This window comes from Rhamphochromis sp. 'chilingali' (assembly GCF_963969265.1).
Source record: "Rhamphochromis sp. 'chilingali' genome assembly, chromosome: 7".
Classification (NCBI taxonomy): domain Eukaryota; kingdom Metazoa; phylum Chordata; class Actinopteri; order Cichliformes; family Cichlidae; genus Rhamphochromis; species Rhamphochromis sp. 'chilingali'.
The window spans coordinates 24,645,757-24,663,292 of NC_137934.1; the positions used below are offsets into that span (position 1 = coordinate 24,645,757).

General features: G+C 44.3%; 2 protein-coding genes across 4 annotated transcripts; one reads left to right on the forward strand and one right to left on the reverse strand.

Moving 5' to 3' along the window:
- Positions 1 to 3,645: 3,645 nt before the first annotated feature.
- Positions 3,646 to 10,911, forward strand: ncaph2 (non-SMC condensin II complex, subunit H2). The gene is made up of 20 exons (XM_080887090.1): positions 3,646 to 3,759; positions 4,532 to 4,644; positions 5,086 to 5,187; positions 5,263 to 5,324; positions 5,402 to 5,480; positions 6,451 to 6,507; positions 6,589 to 6,668; positions 6,756 to 6,907; positions 7,041 to 7,174; positions 7,278 to 7,361; positions 7,591 to 7,654; positions 7,729 to 7,830; positions 7,922 to 7,966; positions 8,072 to 8,142; positions 8,283 to 8,394; positions 8,481 to 8,573; positions 8,684 to 8,733; positions 8,934 to 9,035; positions 9,125 to 9,274; positions 10,699 to 10,911. The coding sequence occupies exons 2-20, from the start codon at positions 4,537 to 4,539 to the stop codon at positions 10,819 to 10,821; spliced, it is 1,770 nt and encodes a 589-aa protein (XP_080743216.1). The 5' UTR covers positions 3,646 to 3,759; positions 4,532 to 4,536; the 3' UTR covers positions 10,822 to 10,911.
- Positions 10,912 to 11,053: 142 nt separating this feature from the next.
- Positions 11,054 to 13,323, reverse strand: sco2 (synthesis of cytochrome C oxidase 2). 3 transcript variants are annotated; one of them, XM_080887091.1, is made up of 2 exons: positions 13,181 to 13,323; positions 11,054 to 12,481 (listed from the first exon to the last, which is right to left on the reverse strand). In XM_080887091.1, exon 2 carries the CDS (start codon positions 12,467 to 12,469, stop codon positions 11,663 to 11,665), a length of 807 nt encoding a protein of 268 aa, XP_080743217.1. In that variant the 5' UTR covers positions 12,470 to 12,481; positions 13,181 to 13,323; the 3' UTR covers positions 11,054 to 11,662. The 3 variants fall into 3 exon arrangements, with proteins under 3 accessions (XP_080743217.1, XP_080743218.1, XP_080743219.1); XM_080887092.1 differs by having other exon boundaries at positions 13,189 to 13,261; XM_080887093.1 differs by having other exon boundaries at positions 11,054 to 12,478; positions 13,181 to 13,260.
- Positions 13,324 to 17,536: the final 4,213 nt, after the last annotated feature.

Consider the following 17,536-nt stretch of genomic DNA (forward strand, 5'->3'; position numbering starts at 1 on the left):
GAGCTTGTGGTGGTTTCATGATCCATCAGCGCTGCTCCTAGTGGATTGTGGAAGCTAAAAGGGAGGGAGGGAGGGGACCGGTGAGCCGTGCTGTCGTCCAATCTCACAGCTGCTGGCTGCGAGTTGGAAACTGGGGTGAAAACGGGGAGCAGGTTTAACTCTGATGGGTTTTTCCAGCCAATCAGTATGCTTGACAGGAGAGTCGTGACCTCAGCATTCTCATATTCATCTGCACGCGGTCAGTTTGAGCCATTCAAGACAGCTGATGAATGAGACTGCAGTGAAGATGTGAAACACACACACAATAAAACAGCAATTTGTTCACTGAGATCACATTTCTGGATTTCTTCTGTTTTTATTCCTTCTGGCAAAAGTATCGATTTAGATTTAGAAATACATTTCCCATAATGCTTTTATGTCATCTGAGTTCTTCCAGTTGATTTCAGAGCTTAGAGTAACTGTGTGTTACTGCTGGGCTTCATATCTGTTCTCTATCAGTGCAGGCTTCATGTTCACTCTGTTTCTTCTAGACTTTAAGGTGCAGGTCGAAGAGGCAGAGGTGCAGATTATCTGATTGGATTATACTCTGGAGACACTTCACCATCTGTATGCTTGTGCTTCACACTTCCAGTGTAAGGACCAAGCCTTCACACAGTTGTTTTCCCGTTTCCCTCGTTTACTTCCTGTCTTATTTTGAAGGGTTTTGGTGTTTGGTGGTGTTTTTATGTCTTCTTCCTGTTCTGGTTTTTGGCTGTGACTGAGTTCACCTCTTCCTTGTTATCCTCCCTGTGCTGTTTGTATTGCAACCACACACAAAAACTACCAGCCTGAGCGTAACTGGAAGCAAACCAGCGCAAACAACATGAAACCAAATCAGAGGACATCATGAATTAATCTGAGCAGTGCAGAAAACCCTTGGCCTCCTGATTGGCTCATTATGAGCTGCTGGTTCACTGGCATCACTACATTAATATTTGAAAACCTGCAGAAGAAGAAGAGACTGAAACTTTGAAGTCAAAGATCAATATTTAAACCCAAAAAACATAAAATACTTCAGTTAAACCACTGATCCCATCCATGCTCTCATCCAATGGGAATTAAAATAACAGGACTGACGTCCAATGGCATGCCACGCGGTGCACTCTCACCCTGCACAGACTTCTTAACTGAAACTTTTGTTTTAAGTCCATTTACATAACTGTTCCAGCAGTAATCAGAGTACAGCGGGTAGACCATTGGTGTAACCTTTGAGGAGGAGGAGAGTGCTGATCTTCACTCCACTCACTTGCTGAGATTCACACCTCCTCATTTACTCAAGCCGCCGCTCGCTGCGCTGTCTCTTCATCCATGGCAGGTGTTTGGAGGTCAGAGGTGCAGACTCCTCCTCCTGCTGTGGAACGTGTTCTAGATACTAGACTGTATATTTAAGATGGACATGATGTAACCCTTGGGTTTCTGGTGAATCAGCAGCAGCCTGTGTCACCATCCACCTGTCAGTCACAGAGGCCACGCCCATAACAATGCAGGCTGGGAGCCTCTGGTGGAAGTTAGAGGAACTGCAGCTGTTCAGGTTAACATGCTGTGAACTGTGAATGATTATTATTATAATGCTGATTAGATTTACCTGTGTGCTGACACCATTAGTTATCAGGTGATGTGCACACGGTGGTGTTTGTGGGGGTGGAGTCTCTGTGCTCACTCTTGCTGCAGGTGTGATGGAGCGCAGCAGGCAAATATGACTGCGACACATGGCTCAGCTTCACCTGCAGCTGAGTCCAGGATGTTCTGCTGCAGAGTCACACCTTCTTCTGACAGATGCTCTGTGTTATTAGCCAAAGACTGTATGTAAAGGATGGCTGTGGCCACAGCAGCATTACCTGTTAGTTTGTAGCTTTTCTGAGACATTTTGTGCTGGGTTAAGAATGGCGTGCAGCTGCTGGCATCTCAGTAATCTGTTGGTGCTCCAGTGGAAGAGATAAACGATGAAGAGGAGCGCAGTGCGATGGGGATGGGGTGTTGCTGGGAAACCGCTGCGTGCATTGTTTTCTCTGAGTTTATCAGAGGATTATTCTTCATAATCACATGTGGCCAGATGTTTTCCAGAAGTGTTCTTCCTGGGCCGTGACAACGTTTCTCCGCCAGTCTGCATCCTTTGTTGTCTCGTCTCTGTTGGGAAAGTAAAACAGTGGGACTCCCGAGCAGCATGTACACCTCTGAGGAGGAAAGACAAGGAGGAGGAGGGCGTCGTCTCCTGGATTAGAAATCCGGCTGCTTGAATTAGGAGTGTTAAATTTAGCTCCTGCTGCCCCGTCATCCTCCTCTCAGAGGCATTAATTACAGCTGTCCTCTCAGACTAATAATACTCACTAATGCTGCTGCAAGACGAAGAGGAGGCTTCCTGAGGCCCATCATCATCATCATCATTATTGCTTCTTAATGACATCACCTGCTGTTTTTGTAAATAAAGTTTTATTAAATCACAATAAAAAAAATGGTTTCATGTGTGGAGGAAGAGTTACAAACACATGCATACACACACACGCACACACACATACTGAGGGCCCTGAAATCAGATCTGTGTGCAGAGGAAATCTCATCATGTTTCCATCTGCAGATATGATTTGTGATGGTCAGAGTTCAGACAGCGGTGTGCTGTCACGGCACACGGCAGCATGGCTCCGCACACTGCTTGTTTTGTTTCATGCCCAGGTAACCAACATTTGAGTTCAGGTGGAACCAAGAAAACCACTTTCTTATGTGTCCTTCACATGGCTTTGATTGTCTGCACGAGGGCTTTTATTCTGGCTCGATACTCTTCCTGCCCTCCTCACCTGCTGGTGGATTGGAGTGTGGTCTGGAGCAGGAATTTCAGGCTCAGAGGAGAGCAGAGACCTCCCTCAGTGCACTTCCTGCTCCACAGGGGGCGTTCTCAAGGGGCAGACTTGTTCACGGGTCGTGTCCAAATTCATACTAATGCTTCCTCAGGAGGATGCAGTCCAGGAATTTGGACACGACCATTGTGTTCGCACTGAGCACCAGAAGAGTGAGATGAGGAAGAGTGCAAACATTCATGACAGTATTATGACTTCTCACTTCATGGTTTTATTTTTTCTAAAAGATTATCCAAACAGCTTGTGATCCTTTTTACTGATTACTTAATTCATTAAGTATTTTGGTTTTTGTTTTTGTTTTGTTGCTTAGGATTCTTTAACCTTTAATCCTACACCAGTCGTGTAGCACAGGGTTTTATTTAACTTGTTATCATATATAAACAAAAATAAAACAGGGGCTTTAAATATTCTGTGATATTACAAAATAAGTCCAATGAATGAATATGGCTTTAGCCTGATATTTGCAGATATAAATATGAAATATGGAGTCCAAATTCTCACTATTTGACTTGGCTTTGCTCTTGCGCTGTTTTGCGCATGCCAAATCATCTGTATTTCTTATAAACAGATCGCAAGGTGCAGGCAGCAGCTCGCCCAGTTTCTTTAAACCAATGACTGGAGAAGTTTTCTACAGTTTTACAGAAAACTGTAGAAAACTGTAGATGTTTTCTACAGTCATTGCTTTAAACTGCAACGCTGCCATCTAGCGGTCGGCAGCCTGTATCACACCATAGCGCCGCCAGGGGGCAGCACGCGGAGCTGCTACACAGACCAGAGCAGCGAAGAAGAAATTTAACGCGGGTACTTTGAGTGTTGTGCTAACGGCTACAAACAGTTAGCCCCGGTGTAGCTCGGCTCAGGTTTTTCGGTAAGTTTCTCTCTGATTTTACTCCTTAAACACCGTCGCTGCTTCATGTTACCGACACCTGCTTATTCTCAGGTATTTCTCTTATTTAAAAAAATAACCAAGCTGAGCAGGTAAATGAGCCAAGTGTTCAAGCTTTGACAGCTGCAGTCGCTTAGACGCTCCGCCACATTGCGTTGATAAATCTGACATTTCTGTGTTTCATTCTGATTGATGTAAACATCGATCTCACAGAGGATTAATTAACACGGTTTACTAAACAGTGGAATGTCCCGGTATATTCGGCGTTAGATTAGGAATAAGTTAATTTGTTAAGTTTATCTTTTAATCACAGGTTTAGCTACAGCGATTAAAATAAATCACATTTTTGAACGTACTTTGCTTTAATTTCGTTCTCTCTGATTTCAGTATTTGCCGCTTTAGCTCGTAGCAATTATCACGCTATTTAATATAATTCACAGCAGCGATAACACAGTTTTGTTTGATTTTGAGGACAGGTGAATGCAAAGAGTTCACCATGAAAACTGATAATCGATACTTAAATCGATATGTACAGTCCAGCTGTAGCTGTGCGCTCTGATCAACATTACAGGCTTTTATGAATCTACTATTATATCAAATTTGGACTGAATGAAAGTAATCTTTGCTTGAGTTTTAAATGAGAAAGCGTTCCATCTGCAACTCAGAGCACTGCAGAGAAACGAGCTGCTTAAAGACCGAGTGATGTTTGAGACCCCGCAGGATTCACAGCCTGTTCTGGTTCTACCTGTTTCAGGTGAGATGGAGTCCACAGAGAGCCGATATGCTCACCTGCTCCAGCCGATCCGAGAGCTCACAAAGAACTGGGAGATCGACCTGGCGTCAGAGCTAAACGACTACTTAGATGAGGTAATTTATTTATACCACAGAGGCTCTTACTTTGATAGCTTTCGTCCTCCATACAAACTGACACGAGACAGCAATATCCTTCTGCATCAAACATGTGGTCCGTGCCCCAGAACAGGCTCACCTACAGGGTCAGTCTGGCTCCCTGGGTGTCTTTGTAAAGAGTAAAAGCAGCACGGAGAAGGTGTCAGTTTTAGCAGTAAGCTCTGCAGTATTTCTAATGCAGACAGAAGAAGACAGAGCTGTAATTAGAAGGTAACAACTGCATTTCAGACAAATTGCTCTGGGTCAGTTTATTGTTCAGGTCATTCACAAAGGACTGGTCTGGCAGCTTCAGGTGATCCACAGAGACACAAACGTGAATCCAGGTGGGATTTCAGTCAGTCACAGCCTGATGGAATGAAGCTGAGCTCCGCCCAGTAACATCTGTCTGTGTGTCTGCAGCTGGATGACATGTGTATCACCTTCGATGGTGGGAAAACCAGGCTGAACTTCGCAGAGGCTGCGCTGCTCATCCAGGGCTCCGCCTGCATCTACAGCAAGAAGGTGAGCCACACACAAGTCACATGACCTCGGCCAGTCTGTGATGGAGTCATGTGACGGCATCTGCGTCTGTTTCAGGTGGAGCTGCTGCACAGCCTGGTGTTCCAGACTCTGGAGTACATCAACGACAAGAACAAGAAGTAGGTGTGACTCCGCCCACATGCTGGTTTGATTTCCTGCTGCAGGTTCACACATTATCTTTGTGCTCTCCCGACAGACGCAACAAGCAGGCAACAGAGTCTCAGGAGGGTGATGGCAGAGCAGTGAGCAGTCATGATGCTGACAACTTGGAGGAGGTAAAAAAATAAAAAAAAAGACCAGGCAGCTTTTATTAAAGGTGGTTCTTTACCTGAGAGCAAACTTCCAGAGTCACATTTTGTCCCTGATTTGATTTTCAGCTTTCATGATGCTTCATTCATTTAAACACACTGGCGATAAAGTGCTTTGAGAGCTGGATGTTAGACTCAAAAATAAACCACACCAAGGAAAAGAAGTATAAAATGTTTCTGTTCTAAAAATTCAAAACTGATATCTGACATTTTTATAGACTTCAAAGAAAGTCTATGAAACATGTTTTCAGAGGGGATTTAAAGGAAGCACCTGACTCTATGAGCCTGATGTTATTAGCCAGCTTGCTCCAGAGCCAAGGCCTTCTTTAACCCTCAGAGGCTGCAGAGTGAGCCGAGCTGTAGAAATAGTTCGGTCCTGGAGCAGACAAGAAGTCAGGGTCAGCTGGAACTGAAGCATCTGAGGTCACTGAGTGTGAAGCTGTTTGGGTGAAAATGTGGCATCTGTGCTCAAGAATATAAACAGCAAGTTACAGGGGACCTGGAGCCAAGCCTGAGGTACCCCTCAGGTAACGTGAGTTAACAGGTCAGAATGAAAACAGGCACAGGGTTAAGGTTTTACTGTTACGCCATTCTCTAACAACACTCACAGGGCATTCTGGGGAACGTAGTCACTTCATTCAGTCACTGACCATATCATATTTAAAAAATTAGAACCTTAAATTTAAAACATTCTTTATCGTGATCATTAATTATTTTATTTTAATTATTTATTATTAATGATCTAGATTTTTCAGATTCAACCTTTTAATCGTAAAAAATAAAATAAATTTTGACCTCAGATTTTCACAGAAATTCTTTTTAAATCTGTATCGTGTCATTTTTGCCTTTTTATTTTTACTCCTTTTTTGTAACTCTTTATCCTGTCAAAGTCAGGTGTGCTCGGGTGTAAATGAGTAACATCATTTGTGTCCTTCAGTTTTCTGCGTTGGACCTGGAAGTGTCGGACCGATCTGAGAGGTCTGACTCCAACACGGTGAGTTTGATTCTCTGAGGTCAGTTTACCTGCAGCTCGTTCTGGCCTCTGACCTCTGCCTGTGACCTCTGACCTATGCAGACTGTGGACGTGCCGCCTCTTCCTCCGGAGTCTTTGATTGCACCTGAAACCCAAGAGAAAAAGAAACTGCCCCTCATCAGGTCAGTGATCTCGCACAGCAACTAAATGAGAGCTAAGCCTCGCTCCCCGATGATGAGGTCTCACCTGGTTCTATGCCTGTGTGTCAGTGTGAAAGGTGAGATCCTGTGCAGTCAGAAGGACTTCAGGATCAACCTGTTCGTCCCAGGTGAGGGCGACATGATCCTGCTCACATTCAGATCAGTTGCTTCCACTTCCCTGCCTCACAGTGACTTCGCTCAACTAGAGACCCAGCCCCCAGGTACACCTCACCTCACCTGTTCAGTCCTTCATGACACATTTCCTCCCGCTTTTCTCCCCTTTTTTTTTCTTCTTGACTTTCACTACTTTGGTTTCTGATTTTTTTTTTTTTACTTTTGACCTTCATGGCTCAGATGCTGTGGTTCCAGTGGATGTTGAAATGGGCAGAGCTGATGCTGAGGAGGGTGGAGGCGATGCAGCAGACGATTTCCTCCCCTTAGAGTTGGACAACATGGAGCAGGAGGAGGAGCATGTGGACAGATTGCAGGTGGAGGAGATTTCACTTGTTAGAATCACAGAACAGTTTCAGCCACCACCTCTTCATCTTCTTCTTCTCCTTGTGTAACTTCGGTGTCGTTGGTGTGTTTCAGGCTCCGAGTGATGGTCGAATGATCCGAGAGAGGCAACATATGGAAGCCAACAAACCGAGGAGAGAGGAGCCGATTCCTCCTGCTGTACGTTAATCTGCTTTAATCCCCCAGATTGCAGCTCAGTGTTCGCCACAGGAGCGTTTATTTTCCCCTAGTCAAAAATCTCACACACTTAAAGCACAACAGTAGTTTTATTTTGAAAAAAATAGTTTTCATAAAGCTCCGGTTCCTCATTTTGTTTTCTAACTAGATTCATTAAATTTGACCTTTTTACTAGAGCTTCATTATGAAACATCTTTTTTTTTTTTTTCAGGTGAATGTTTGGGCGTTCCATGACCCATACGCCATGCTTGAGGAGGACAAACCACTGAAACCAGGTAACTATGGGGACCGCGTGGCGTGTTTCAGTATTCAGTCTGCAGGTGCTTACAGAGTTTTGTGTCTTCTGCAGGGAAGTGCTACAGAGTTCCCGACGGGCTGGACGACTGCGGGAAGAGGAAAAGGAAACGAGCCGCTTTCCTTCGGGACTTCAGGAGCTGGTTCAGAGGAACCTGTAAGAACAAACTGCTTGGAGCACTCATGTTCTTCCTGTGGACCCATTATCTGTTAACATGTCACTTCCTTTTTGTGGTTGTTTGTTTCAGTTGACCCTCCAGAGCACAAGTTGAAAAATGGACCCACATTTACAGGTAACAATAGGCTGAAAACTTTTCTGTGTCCAGAAAAAGACTTTTAATCTGAAGAGTTGAATTTATACTTCCTGTTAAATGAAGCTAAGACTTCCTGTTTTTCAGACCTCAACTACATCTACCTGAGCACGATCAAAGACAAACTCAAAAATCAGAAGAGGATGAACAGAAGAGCCGTAAGACGCACACACCATCATCCATGCTGACATCACAGTGATGTCAGCAGTGACATCAGCTGCGGTTCAGGTCGTTTTATCAGGGTCAGTGTTATTGTCAGATTATGACTCATTACTATCACATTTGTTATGTCACTCAGGGAGTGATGATGTCTGACGAGGAGCTGAAGAGGACCTTCCTACAGCCAGAGGGGGTGGGGCCTGGTCAACTGGGGGAGGAGCCTGTGGAAGAGTTGAGACAGCACCTGCTGGGTAACAGTCTTAGTGCTGGTCTGAGTTCAGGGTCATAAAAGCTGTTTGAGTGTGTTTGCGTTAAAGCCTGATATGTCTGTCTGAAGGTGGGGATGATGACGCCTCGGACAACGAGCACGACGCCTTTCCCGATGACGTCCCAGCCGAGTTTCTGGGTGGCCCGGAGCACATTTCACCTGGTAAAATGCTTCAGATTCAGACTGAAACTGATCGATCAGTTCAATCAGTTCAGTATCGATACAGGAACAGTGGAACGTGTGTAATGATCTGATGCTGTTTGTGTCCGCAGAAGCTCACCGAGATGAACTGAGTTACGAGGATCTGGTGAAGCTGCGAGTGGTCAGTGATCAATATTATTATCTTCAGTAATGTTCAGTACATTCTGATCAATCATACTTGGAGCCTGTAAGGTTTGTTCCTACTGCTAGAAGCTACCCATGATCAGAAAAATCAAACTACTTATAACTCCGTCATGAAGAAGGTGAAGCTTTTATTTTGAATAGCAGGAAGTTGATTAACCCTTTGTGTGTGGGATTTAGGAGCAGCTAGTGGTAAACAGTCGTGGTTACACTCAGGAGACAGCACTGTCTCGGAGGGTCAAAGACTGGGAGGAGAAGATCCGCCCTGAGTTGGCACTGCAGGTAAAACCTGCTGAGCCCCATCCAGTAACTTAACCCAACTTCTGACTCAAACCCCTTCTGACTCTAAACCCCGCCTCTCCATTTTCCAGGAGGAACGCCCAGCATTTGACATCCATGATTACGGAGACCGCATCGTGAGAGCGCTGAGCGGCGTTGGATGCCGCAGAACGTTTGCAGCCATCGTTCATGGTCTAGACAACTTTGAAGCCTCAAAGTACCTGCTGGCCTCCCTGCAGCTGGTAAAACATCTGCACAGACATCAGCGATCAACCAATAACAGCACAGAGATCACACACATCAGACCACACTTACTTTAATGATCTGAGCACACTCAAATCCAAAGGAGGCATTTTGCGCGTTTTGTGACTAGTTTGGCCCAAACAGTGAACGTCACCTGTTCCAGTCAGGGATGTCATCAAATGATGATGAATTCTCTAAAAAGCATAAACGATAAACTGCAGCATTGATACGTTAATCTGGTGTCATAGTTACGGCTCTGCACACACAGTTCGGTACAAGGATGAGCGCAGCGCTGCAGGTGTTTAACATTCTGTTGCTGAATGTTTCCTGATGAGGTCATCCCATCGAACTGAATAAAACAACATGTTTGGTCCAATTAGTGTCAGGAGCTTTTACCATGGGACCACACAAAATATCCAGGCTTTATACAGAAGTAGATGATGTCACCATGTCCATCTTTTATATACAGTCTCTGTTTAGACCCACTATAGCATTCGCACTGGGTATCGTCACTGATTTCTATAACTGATTGGATTCAATTTGATTTAGACTCAGAAATATTTTAATTCTGATCTTTTATCAGTATATATACATATTTATGCATATTTATATCTATGCATTAAAAACAAAGCTAAGACTTGTGAGAATTCATCAGAGGTGGTCTCTGAATACACAGAGAGGCAGCTGTGCAGGAAGTGTGGTTTTTATTGTCCTGGGCACAAAAGAGGGAATTCATGACAATGTTTTTCAAACATAGAGCATAGTTTGGATCTTCTTTTGCTGCCGGTTCAATGAATTTTGGTCAGAGTGACGAAACCTGCAGCTTCAGAACTTCTGAGATATCAGCTTTCAGCAACGACAGCATGTCCGCATGTGCCGTTTACCTGCTCTCATTTGCTTTTTTAACTGTTTGGCAGTGGTTGAAATAGTTTTGTGAGCTTTAACCTGAGATTCTGGTGTTTCTGGCAAAATACATTTATATTTAAAAATCGATTCAGGAATTAATGGATTGATACACTATTCAAATTGAAATCGATTTAAATAGGATAATTGATTATTTTTTTTTTTTTAAACCTGCCCCTATCGTGCATAGCTGTGTTCATTCCAGTGAACAGCAAGGTGTGTGTTTAGGGGTTTTACTGTGAAAAAGGTAAGGACAGGAAACTGGATCAGTCTGGTGGTTTTATTTTGAAAATCCTCCATGACAGAAGTGGTGCTTTTATTTCTTTAAATCCTCTGAGCTGGTTAAAGACAGACGAGAGTCTGATGAGCTCGCTGATCAATAACAGAACAGCTGTCTGATCACTTTATTGATCAGTGACACCGTCAGAAGGTTGAAAGTCTGTTCTGATGAGTCTTCACTTCCTGTTGATGGATGGCTGCAGCTGATTGGTTGCTGATCATGACTCTCTACTTCCTGCAGGCAAACGACTACACGGTGGAGATCGACAGTTGTGCCGGTTTGGAGGGAAGTTTGGACACAATGGCTCTGACTCTACTGAGCACGCACAGAGCGACGGACAGATTTGCCACGCTGAAGGCCTGAATGCAGCACAAGCCGCTCTGACATCATCATGTAACGTTTAATCGATGATCAATGTTATTGAATTTTTGTAATAAAATGTTTGTCACTGTCTGCACTCTCTGTGTCTGTGGGGAAAATCTGATGGTAACAAGAAGCCAAAAAACAAAAACGCACGACCTTCTGACGAGAACCTGTCTGTCACTCACGCTTCATTAAAGTCCGCCATAATATAACTTGTTTCCCCAGCAACATTACAGCTGATCAGTTTCCATGTGACCAGCATGATCTGCCCTATCGCTGACCTCTTCACAGGAATCGGCAAGGTCCTCACACCCTGAGGCCAATCTGACCTTTAACTATGAAAACTGACACTTTCTCAGAGAGCATGTCCCACTGCCATTTATGTGACAGACTGGAGGAAATGCCCAGCATGCACTTCTTCCAGCTGTAAACACACTTCATCCACACTGAGCAAGAGAGAAGTAAACTTAACCTGATAAACATCTCAGCTCCACATGGAAGCAGTCAGACTGCTTCACTTGTCTGAGGAACAGGAAGTCTGTCTAGGTGTCAACAGAGGAACACCTTAAACAGGAAATCTGTGTGTTCCTCTCCTGACACCAGGCCCCACACACACACACACACACACACACTGAAACCATCAGGCTGAGACAGGAAGTGAGGGAGCATGCTCTCTGGATTTTACATTGTTATTATCGACAAACTTTCACTTCAAACACGTTTACAGTTCTGTGTTACCATGGAGAAGTGTCCCGTTTTAGGACAAGAAGCAGTTTATCCCCCAGCTGTGAGTGGGGTTGTTATGAAAACGGTCTGTAATTGGTTGCTATATAGCCAGCGCTCACAGCGTGGTATAGTTTCTGATGTGTTTGCGGACACTGTCGGCGATCTGCTCATCACTCTTCATCCTGTTGTAGTAGTCGAGAAAGAGGCCGTCAGGGCTGACAAGGTAGATGAGGATAGTGTGGTCCACAATGTAGTCGCCATCCTCGTCTTTGGGCCCGGCGCTGGCGTACACTCTGTAGTCCCGCCCTGCGTGCTTCACCTCCTCGACCGTCCCCGTCAGCCCAATCAGCCGGGGATGGAAGTCTTTAACGTACCGGGCAAGCGCCGCCTCATCGTCCCGCTCTGGGTCTACAGTGATAAAAAGGGGCTGCACCGGCGGCAGCGAGGCGTCGCGGTCCAGAGTCATCACGACAGTGCTTAGCTTTTCCAGCTCTTCGGGGCAGATGTCAGGGCAGTGCGTGAAGCCAAAGTACAGCAGCACCCAGTTGCCCAGGAAGTCCTTCTTCGTCCGGCGGCACCCCGTGTGGTCCATGAGGCTGAAAGTGCCCTGCCCCAGCGCCACCTGCCGCAGCTGCTCCACTCGCTGCTGCTGCAGCTTCTGCTGTTTCTCTGAGTGCACAAACCACCACACACCCAGCAACCCGCCGCCGAACAACAGCGTAACCAGCAGCCGAGTCCGCAGCTTCATTTTAGCCACTACTGACGGCGACGAGTCCCGATCACCAGAGAGGAAGCGAGCCTGAGGAAGCCTGTCCTGCGGTGCTAGCTGCCACCTCAAACTCAGCACCGCCGAAGACACAAATGTCCTCCGGAGTGCCGCTCCTCCTCGCAGGTCACCCATGATGCACCGCAGCCCCAACATCTCCACCACCTGCTATAAGACAGGAAGACCAGATTATTTTATTATATTATTTATTCTGATCATTAATCTGTCAAATTATTGATTATAAAACATGTTTCACTTGTGTCTATTAAACTTTAGATCCGCTTATTTTATTTGAAGTCTGACTTCAGAAACACACTGAAACGCTGAGCTCAAAACATTATTTTAGTTTTAAAAATTTACCAAAATAAAATCCATTATCATCACGTGTTATTATTAGTTTCTGACATTCATAAAATAAATAAATAAATAATTAGTTTAAATGTAAAATCTTGGCCCCTTTGGTCTTCCATACACTCATTACCCTTTTAATCGTCTTTGGGGATTTTTCCTGTTTTAGTGAAGTTAAACCCACGTGACACTGCCTTACCTAGACCCCAGACCTTCAGTAACTCTCAGGTGAGTTTACGTCCTCACCTGTTACTGACCGCGTCACGACGCTGTTACGTCACAGGACAAATGACGATAAACACATACAAACACCAGCCGAAGAGACCCCCCCCCCCCACACACACACACACACACAGCTGATGTCAGGACAGTGCTACAGGGTTTCCTGGTGACTGAAGGTTAAGGAGCACGCGGTTAGCCAAAAGCTAACTGAGTGTCGGCTCGGGATAATGCTAATGCACGAGCTGCTTTAGCCTCGTGAATTCAGCGAGTTCCGGTAAAAACGAGGTGCGGACTCACCTGTTTACCTTTTAGACCCCACACTAATGTGACCGGCTCCTGCCACACGTCCACCGAACACTCCTCCGGCTTCTGCTTCCTCTTCTATGGTGGTTTACCGCAAACATCGAGATGCAGTGCCGCCACCTGCTGGAGTGACGAAGCAGGACTCCTAAATCTACAACTGCACTTGTCTCCACCTTTAATCTTACAGAGAATGTGATGATTTCATGGATATTTAAAGTAAATACTGAGACAAATTTAGTAATCATGTTTTTACAGTCCTGTGGTCTCAGCCTTAGATACTTATCAAATCAAAGCCCATGTAGAAACAAACAAACAAATGAACAAAAATATGTTCTCCTTCATTTCTGTCAAGCAAAGCTGTATGAAACGTTTCCAGCTGTTAGTATCATGGTTGCTAGGCAACCTGGGCAGCGCGACCGAGGCTAGACCGTCCCATTTCAGAAGCCTCGCACTTCCGGCCTTAGCGGTCTTTGAGTGCGCGGCCCTTGTGGACCGTTAACGACGCGTACTTTAAGGCTGCAGACCCTGAATTGGGATACAGCCCTGGTGACACGTAATCTCCACAACAGCCTCTCTTCATTCATCATGTTTGTGTAAAATGTCTTTCATGTCATTATCAGCTGTAAGACTGGCTTCTTCCTCTGAATGGCGCCGTCCGACAACTGCAGATGCGCTCCACTTTAATCAAACAAACATCTGCACGTTCATGTTATCAGGAAATCATACAAAATCACAACTAACATAATTTATTACAGCTCCTGCAGTCAGAGCAGCTTTCGGGTAACCTGAGCTCAGAGTTCAGAACTTCACCTGAACGATGAGAACGGGGAAAAAAATCAAGAATTGAAACTAATCAGGTAAAAATACTCATGTTTCCGTGATTTCACCTCTAAATTAAATCAGAACGAGCGCTCAGAGGGGATTCTGACTGATCATTCAGGTTTTAACTCGTTTTTTAGGATTTAATCTAAGAAGCTGAAAATCATGGTTCACGTGCGTCCTCTAACCGTCCGTCTCGCGCAGCTCAGCTTCTTCTCTGCTGCGTCGCTCCATGTTTCTTTAATGAGCTCTAAGGGCAGCACAAACCGGCTGAAGCACCACTGAAGAAGGAACCAGGTCACATCGCAGCGCAAACACACAGCATGCACAGTGCACAGCTGATTTTCCTCTTATCATTCTTATTATTATTATTATTATTATTATTATTATTATTCTTATTCTTATGTAACACACCCAAAGAAAGATTCTAGGTCTGACCAACCGTCTCAGTCGTGGGCAAAAAAATGACAGTCAATAAAATTCTAAAAGATAATTTATTGACAAAAAAATATCAAGAGATAAAAGATAAAACAGTCCAGTGTCCCATTTATGAATCGTATAAAAACACATAGTCCCAAGGCCAGAGCCAGCTATGCCACATGGCCAGTTGCACTCCGCGTGTTGCCTTTAACAGGGTTAGAAGTTGTCCTTGGAGACCCCTGCAAGCATATAGCCAGTGGTCACTCCAGCCTCTGCAACTCTGCTGCCTTTAGGTTGTGGCATATAATAGGCCCTGGCCTGCACAGAGAGACAAAATGACACATTCAGTATAAAATTCATAGCGCAAAACCCATCCATCCCAAACATATCTGATTTCTTTTCATCACATTACATACCTGCACAGAGAGACAAAATGACACAGCAGTGTTTGTAGTGTGGGCTATAAGTAGACCAGTGTATCAGTGCAATCAAGTAGGGGAGACCGGGGATAGTTGTAACGTGGGTCAGTTGTAACACTTCCAATTTCTCCAATCCAATCAGGGCTAAGTTTCAAATGATGTGACTCATCCTGTGCATGCCCAATTCAGTTCTGCTATCACATGTGAAAAATCAGCACATTTTGTCAAACACAGACAATTTAACACGAAAAAAAGTAATTTGTATGGCAAAAAGTAAGTTTTTCTACTTTATTTCAATTTCTAATAGCATTATTTGCTTTTCAGTTAAACTCATCAAACTTAAATTGTGTTATTTGTATGTCTATGGGGATATATTCTGTGTAGGTCTTTAGTGCTAATATTTTAGCCGTTGGCTGTAATGTTAGCTAGTTCATGGCTATAGGAGTTCTGGGTCAGTTGTAACAGCAACAGTCTGGGTTAGTTGTAACAATAATGCAGATGTTACAACTTACCACACTATTACTTTAACTTATATTAAACAAGTTGGGGCAACGACATCAGCAGAGAGAGGTTCACTGGTTTCATTTGTATATGCGGTTAATGCCATTGGCAACACAATTCCTCCACTGTTTGTGTTCCCACACATACATTATGCAGACCACTGTGTCAGAGATGGACCAGTAGGAAGTACTGGTAGTGGAAATAAGTCAGGATGGGTGCAAGAAACAGATTTCCTCATCTTTCTGAAGCACTTTGCAAACCACACCAAGGTAAGCCATGATAAAAAGTAATGGAATTGCGATGCTGGTGAACAACTACATTTTTCCAGCTTCATTGTTATGTTCAAAATTGGTGCAAGAGTTGTAGGTTATAATGCCCACTGATCCAATGAGGCCAAACTCAAGGAAGGCCAACCAAAATTAATGAAATATTCAGTTGCAGAAAATTCCATAATTTGTCTTTTTTGGGGGGTTGGAATATGTTCAAAAGCTAGATTTCTGCATTCTGTCACACACACACAGAGCTACATAAATGGATGTAAGTGCATTCATGTGTTGAATAAACAAAGATTACATGTTAATGTTTTGTTAGTACCCTTATTTCATTGTGTTACATTTCACCCCAGGATATGTTACAACTAACCCAAACTATGGGGTTAATTGTAACATTTCACTCTTTGTGTTTGAGACCATACCATGCAATGGATAATTGTGCTGCAGAGAAAATAGCTGCACTATTTAATAGTTGAGACATGTAAATACTTTGCATTACATTTTGAATCCACTACCTTAAAAGAGCTTCAATTTACAGACAGAAATGTCAAAAATGTTACAACTATCCCCGGTCTCCCCTACACCTTCCTCTAATTAGTCCAACCCCATTCCAGCCATTGGCTCACCAAAAATGTGACACACACACACAAAACCACTCCCAACCCAGTGCAACTTCACATAATAATATGGAGCTGAATTAACACAGGCACATTAGTCTACCATGTTACAATTATTATTATTATTATTATTATTTCCAGGTGCTGCAGTGGTTAGCACCGTTTCCTCACAGGACAAAGCCTCCAGTTTGGGGCGTCCTGATTGGCCGGTTCTTTCTGTGCCTGCCTGTGTTTCCTTCCTTTGTCCAATGACGTGAGTTTCAGGTCACCTGTGATTCTGACAGTGACGTGAGGGCTGAAAGCCAGTTTAAAGAGTCCAGCTGAGTGATTTAGAGCCTTTACATAACCCTGCAGTGCTGAGCACACACAGCATCTCTCACTGTGTTCACGTCCTGTTTGCACGTCCACACTAACACAGCGCGTCTACAAACATCTTTGAGCTTCAGACAGAAGTAGAGACTCAGACAGCAGAGACGGTTTAATCTTTTACTCCCCTCCAAGTTTCAGAGTCTTCAGAGCCATCGTTTAAATGTAGAGTTTCAGATCTACAGTCACAAACTTTCACGCAGTTTCTAATAATAATGTGCTCAGTTTGAGCCAAAACATCAGGATGCAGATGCCGTTTTTTCTACTCTGGGATATCTGTGATGTCACACAGGGGGGGTGTCTTCGTCAGACCCATTAGCTTGTCTCTACTCCGCTCTCGAGGTTCTAACTCCTCATCAGGACTTATTTATTTTAAGATTATTTATTTATTTTACAGTTTGTTTTCTCAACCTTCACAGCTGCGAGAGGAAGCCAGGCAAAGGGCAGCCAATCAGAGGAAAGCTGCTTTCATGCAGTGGTTCTCCTGAAGGTGGTCCTGCAGTGGTCACACCCTACACCTTTTACCCTTCATCACCATAACAGAGTTTTTAAAAAAAAATACTAATTTGTTTATTTCTATTTATTTCACTTAGTTTGACTCCTCCCACCACCTGCAGAGGCCACCAGGGGGCTCAAGAACTGCTGGTTTTAAGGCAGGAGGTCCCAAACACACTATTATTATTATTATTGTTATCATCAAGAGTTGCTGTTGTGTCGTTATGAAGTGAAAGCTCATCTGTGCGGTATCCCGTTTGCTGAATGTGGGTTCAGCGAGGCTGTCAGTCACAGAGCTGCTCTCAGAGGTTCTGGGAAAACTCTGAAACTGGGAATGAGCGGACTGGAAACCTCTTCACTGTAGATGTCAGTGATTCTGGTCTCTGTCTCTGTGGGGATTTTGAACCTTCAGGTGGAGTTTTAGTTTTAACCCTGCAGCTT

Bases quoted from the DNA above. Each gene is read 5' to 3' on its own strand.
- sco2 (XM_080887091.1), bottom strand. From the start codon at position 12,469: ATGTTGGGGCTGCGGTGCATCATGGGTGACCTGCGAGGAGGAGCGGCA.
- ncaph2 (XM_080887090.1), top strand. From the start codon at position 4,537: ATGGAGTCCACAGAGAGCCGATATGCTCACCTGCTCCAGCCGATCCGA. The intron at 6,669-6,755 runs GTCAGTGATCTC...CCTGTGTGTCAG, and splicing joins AAGAAACTGCCCCTCATCAG to TGTGAAAGGTGAGATCCTGT. The intron at 7,831-7,921 runs GTAAGAACAAAC...TGTTTGTTTCAG, and splicing joins GAGCTGGTTCAGAGGAACCT to TTGACCCTCCAGAGCACAAG.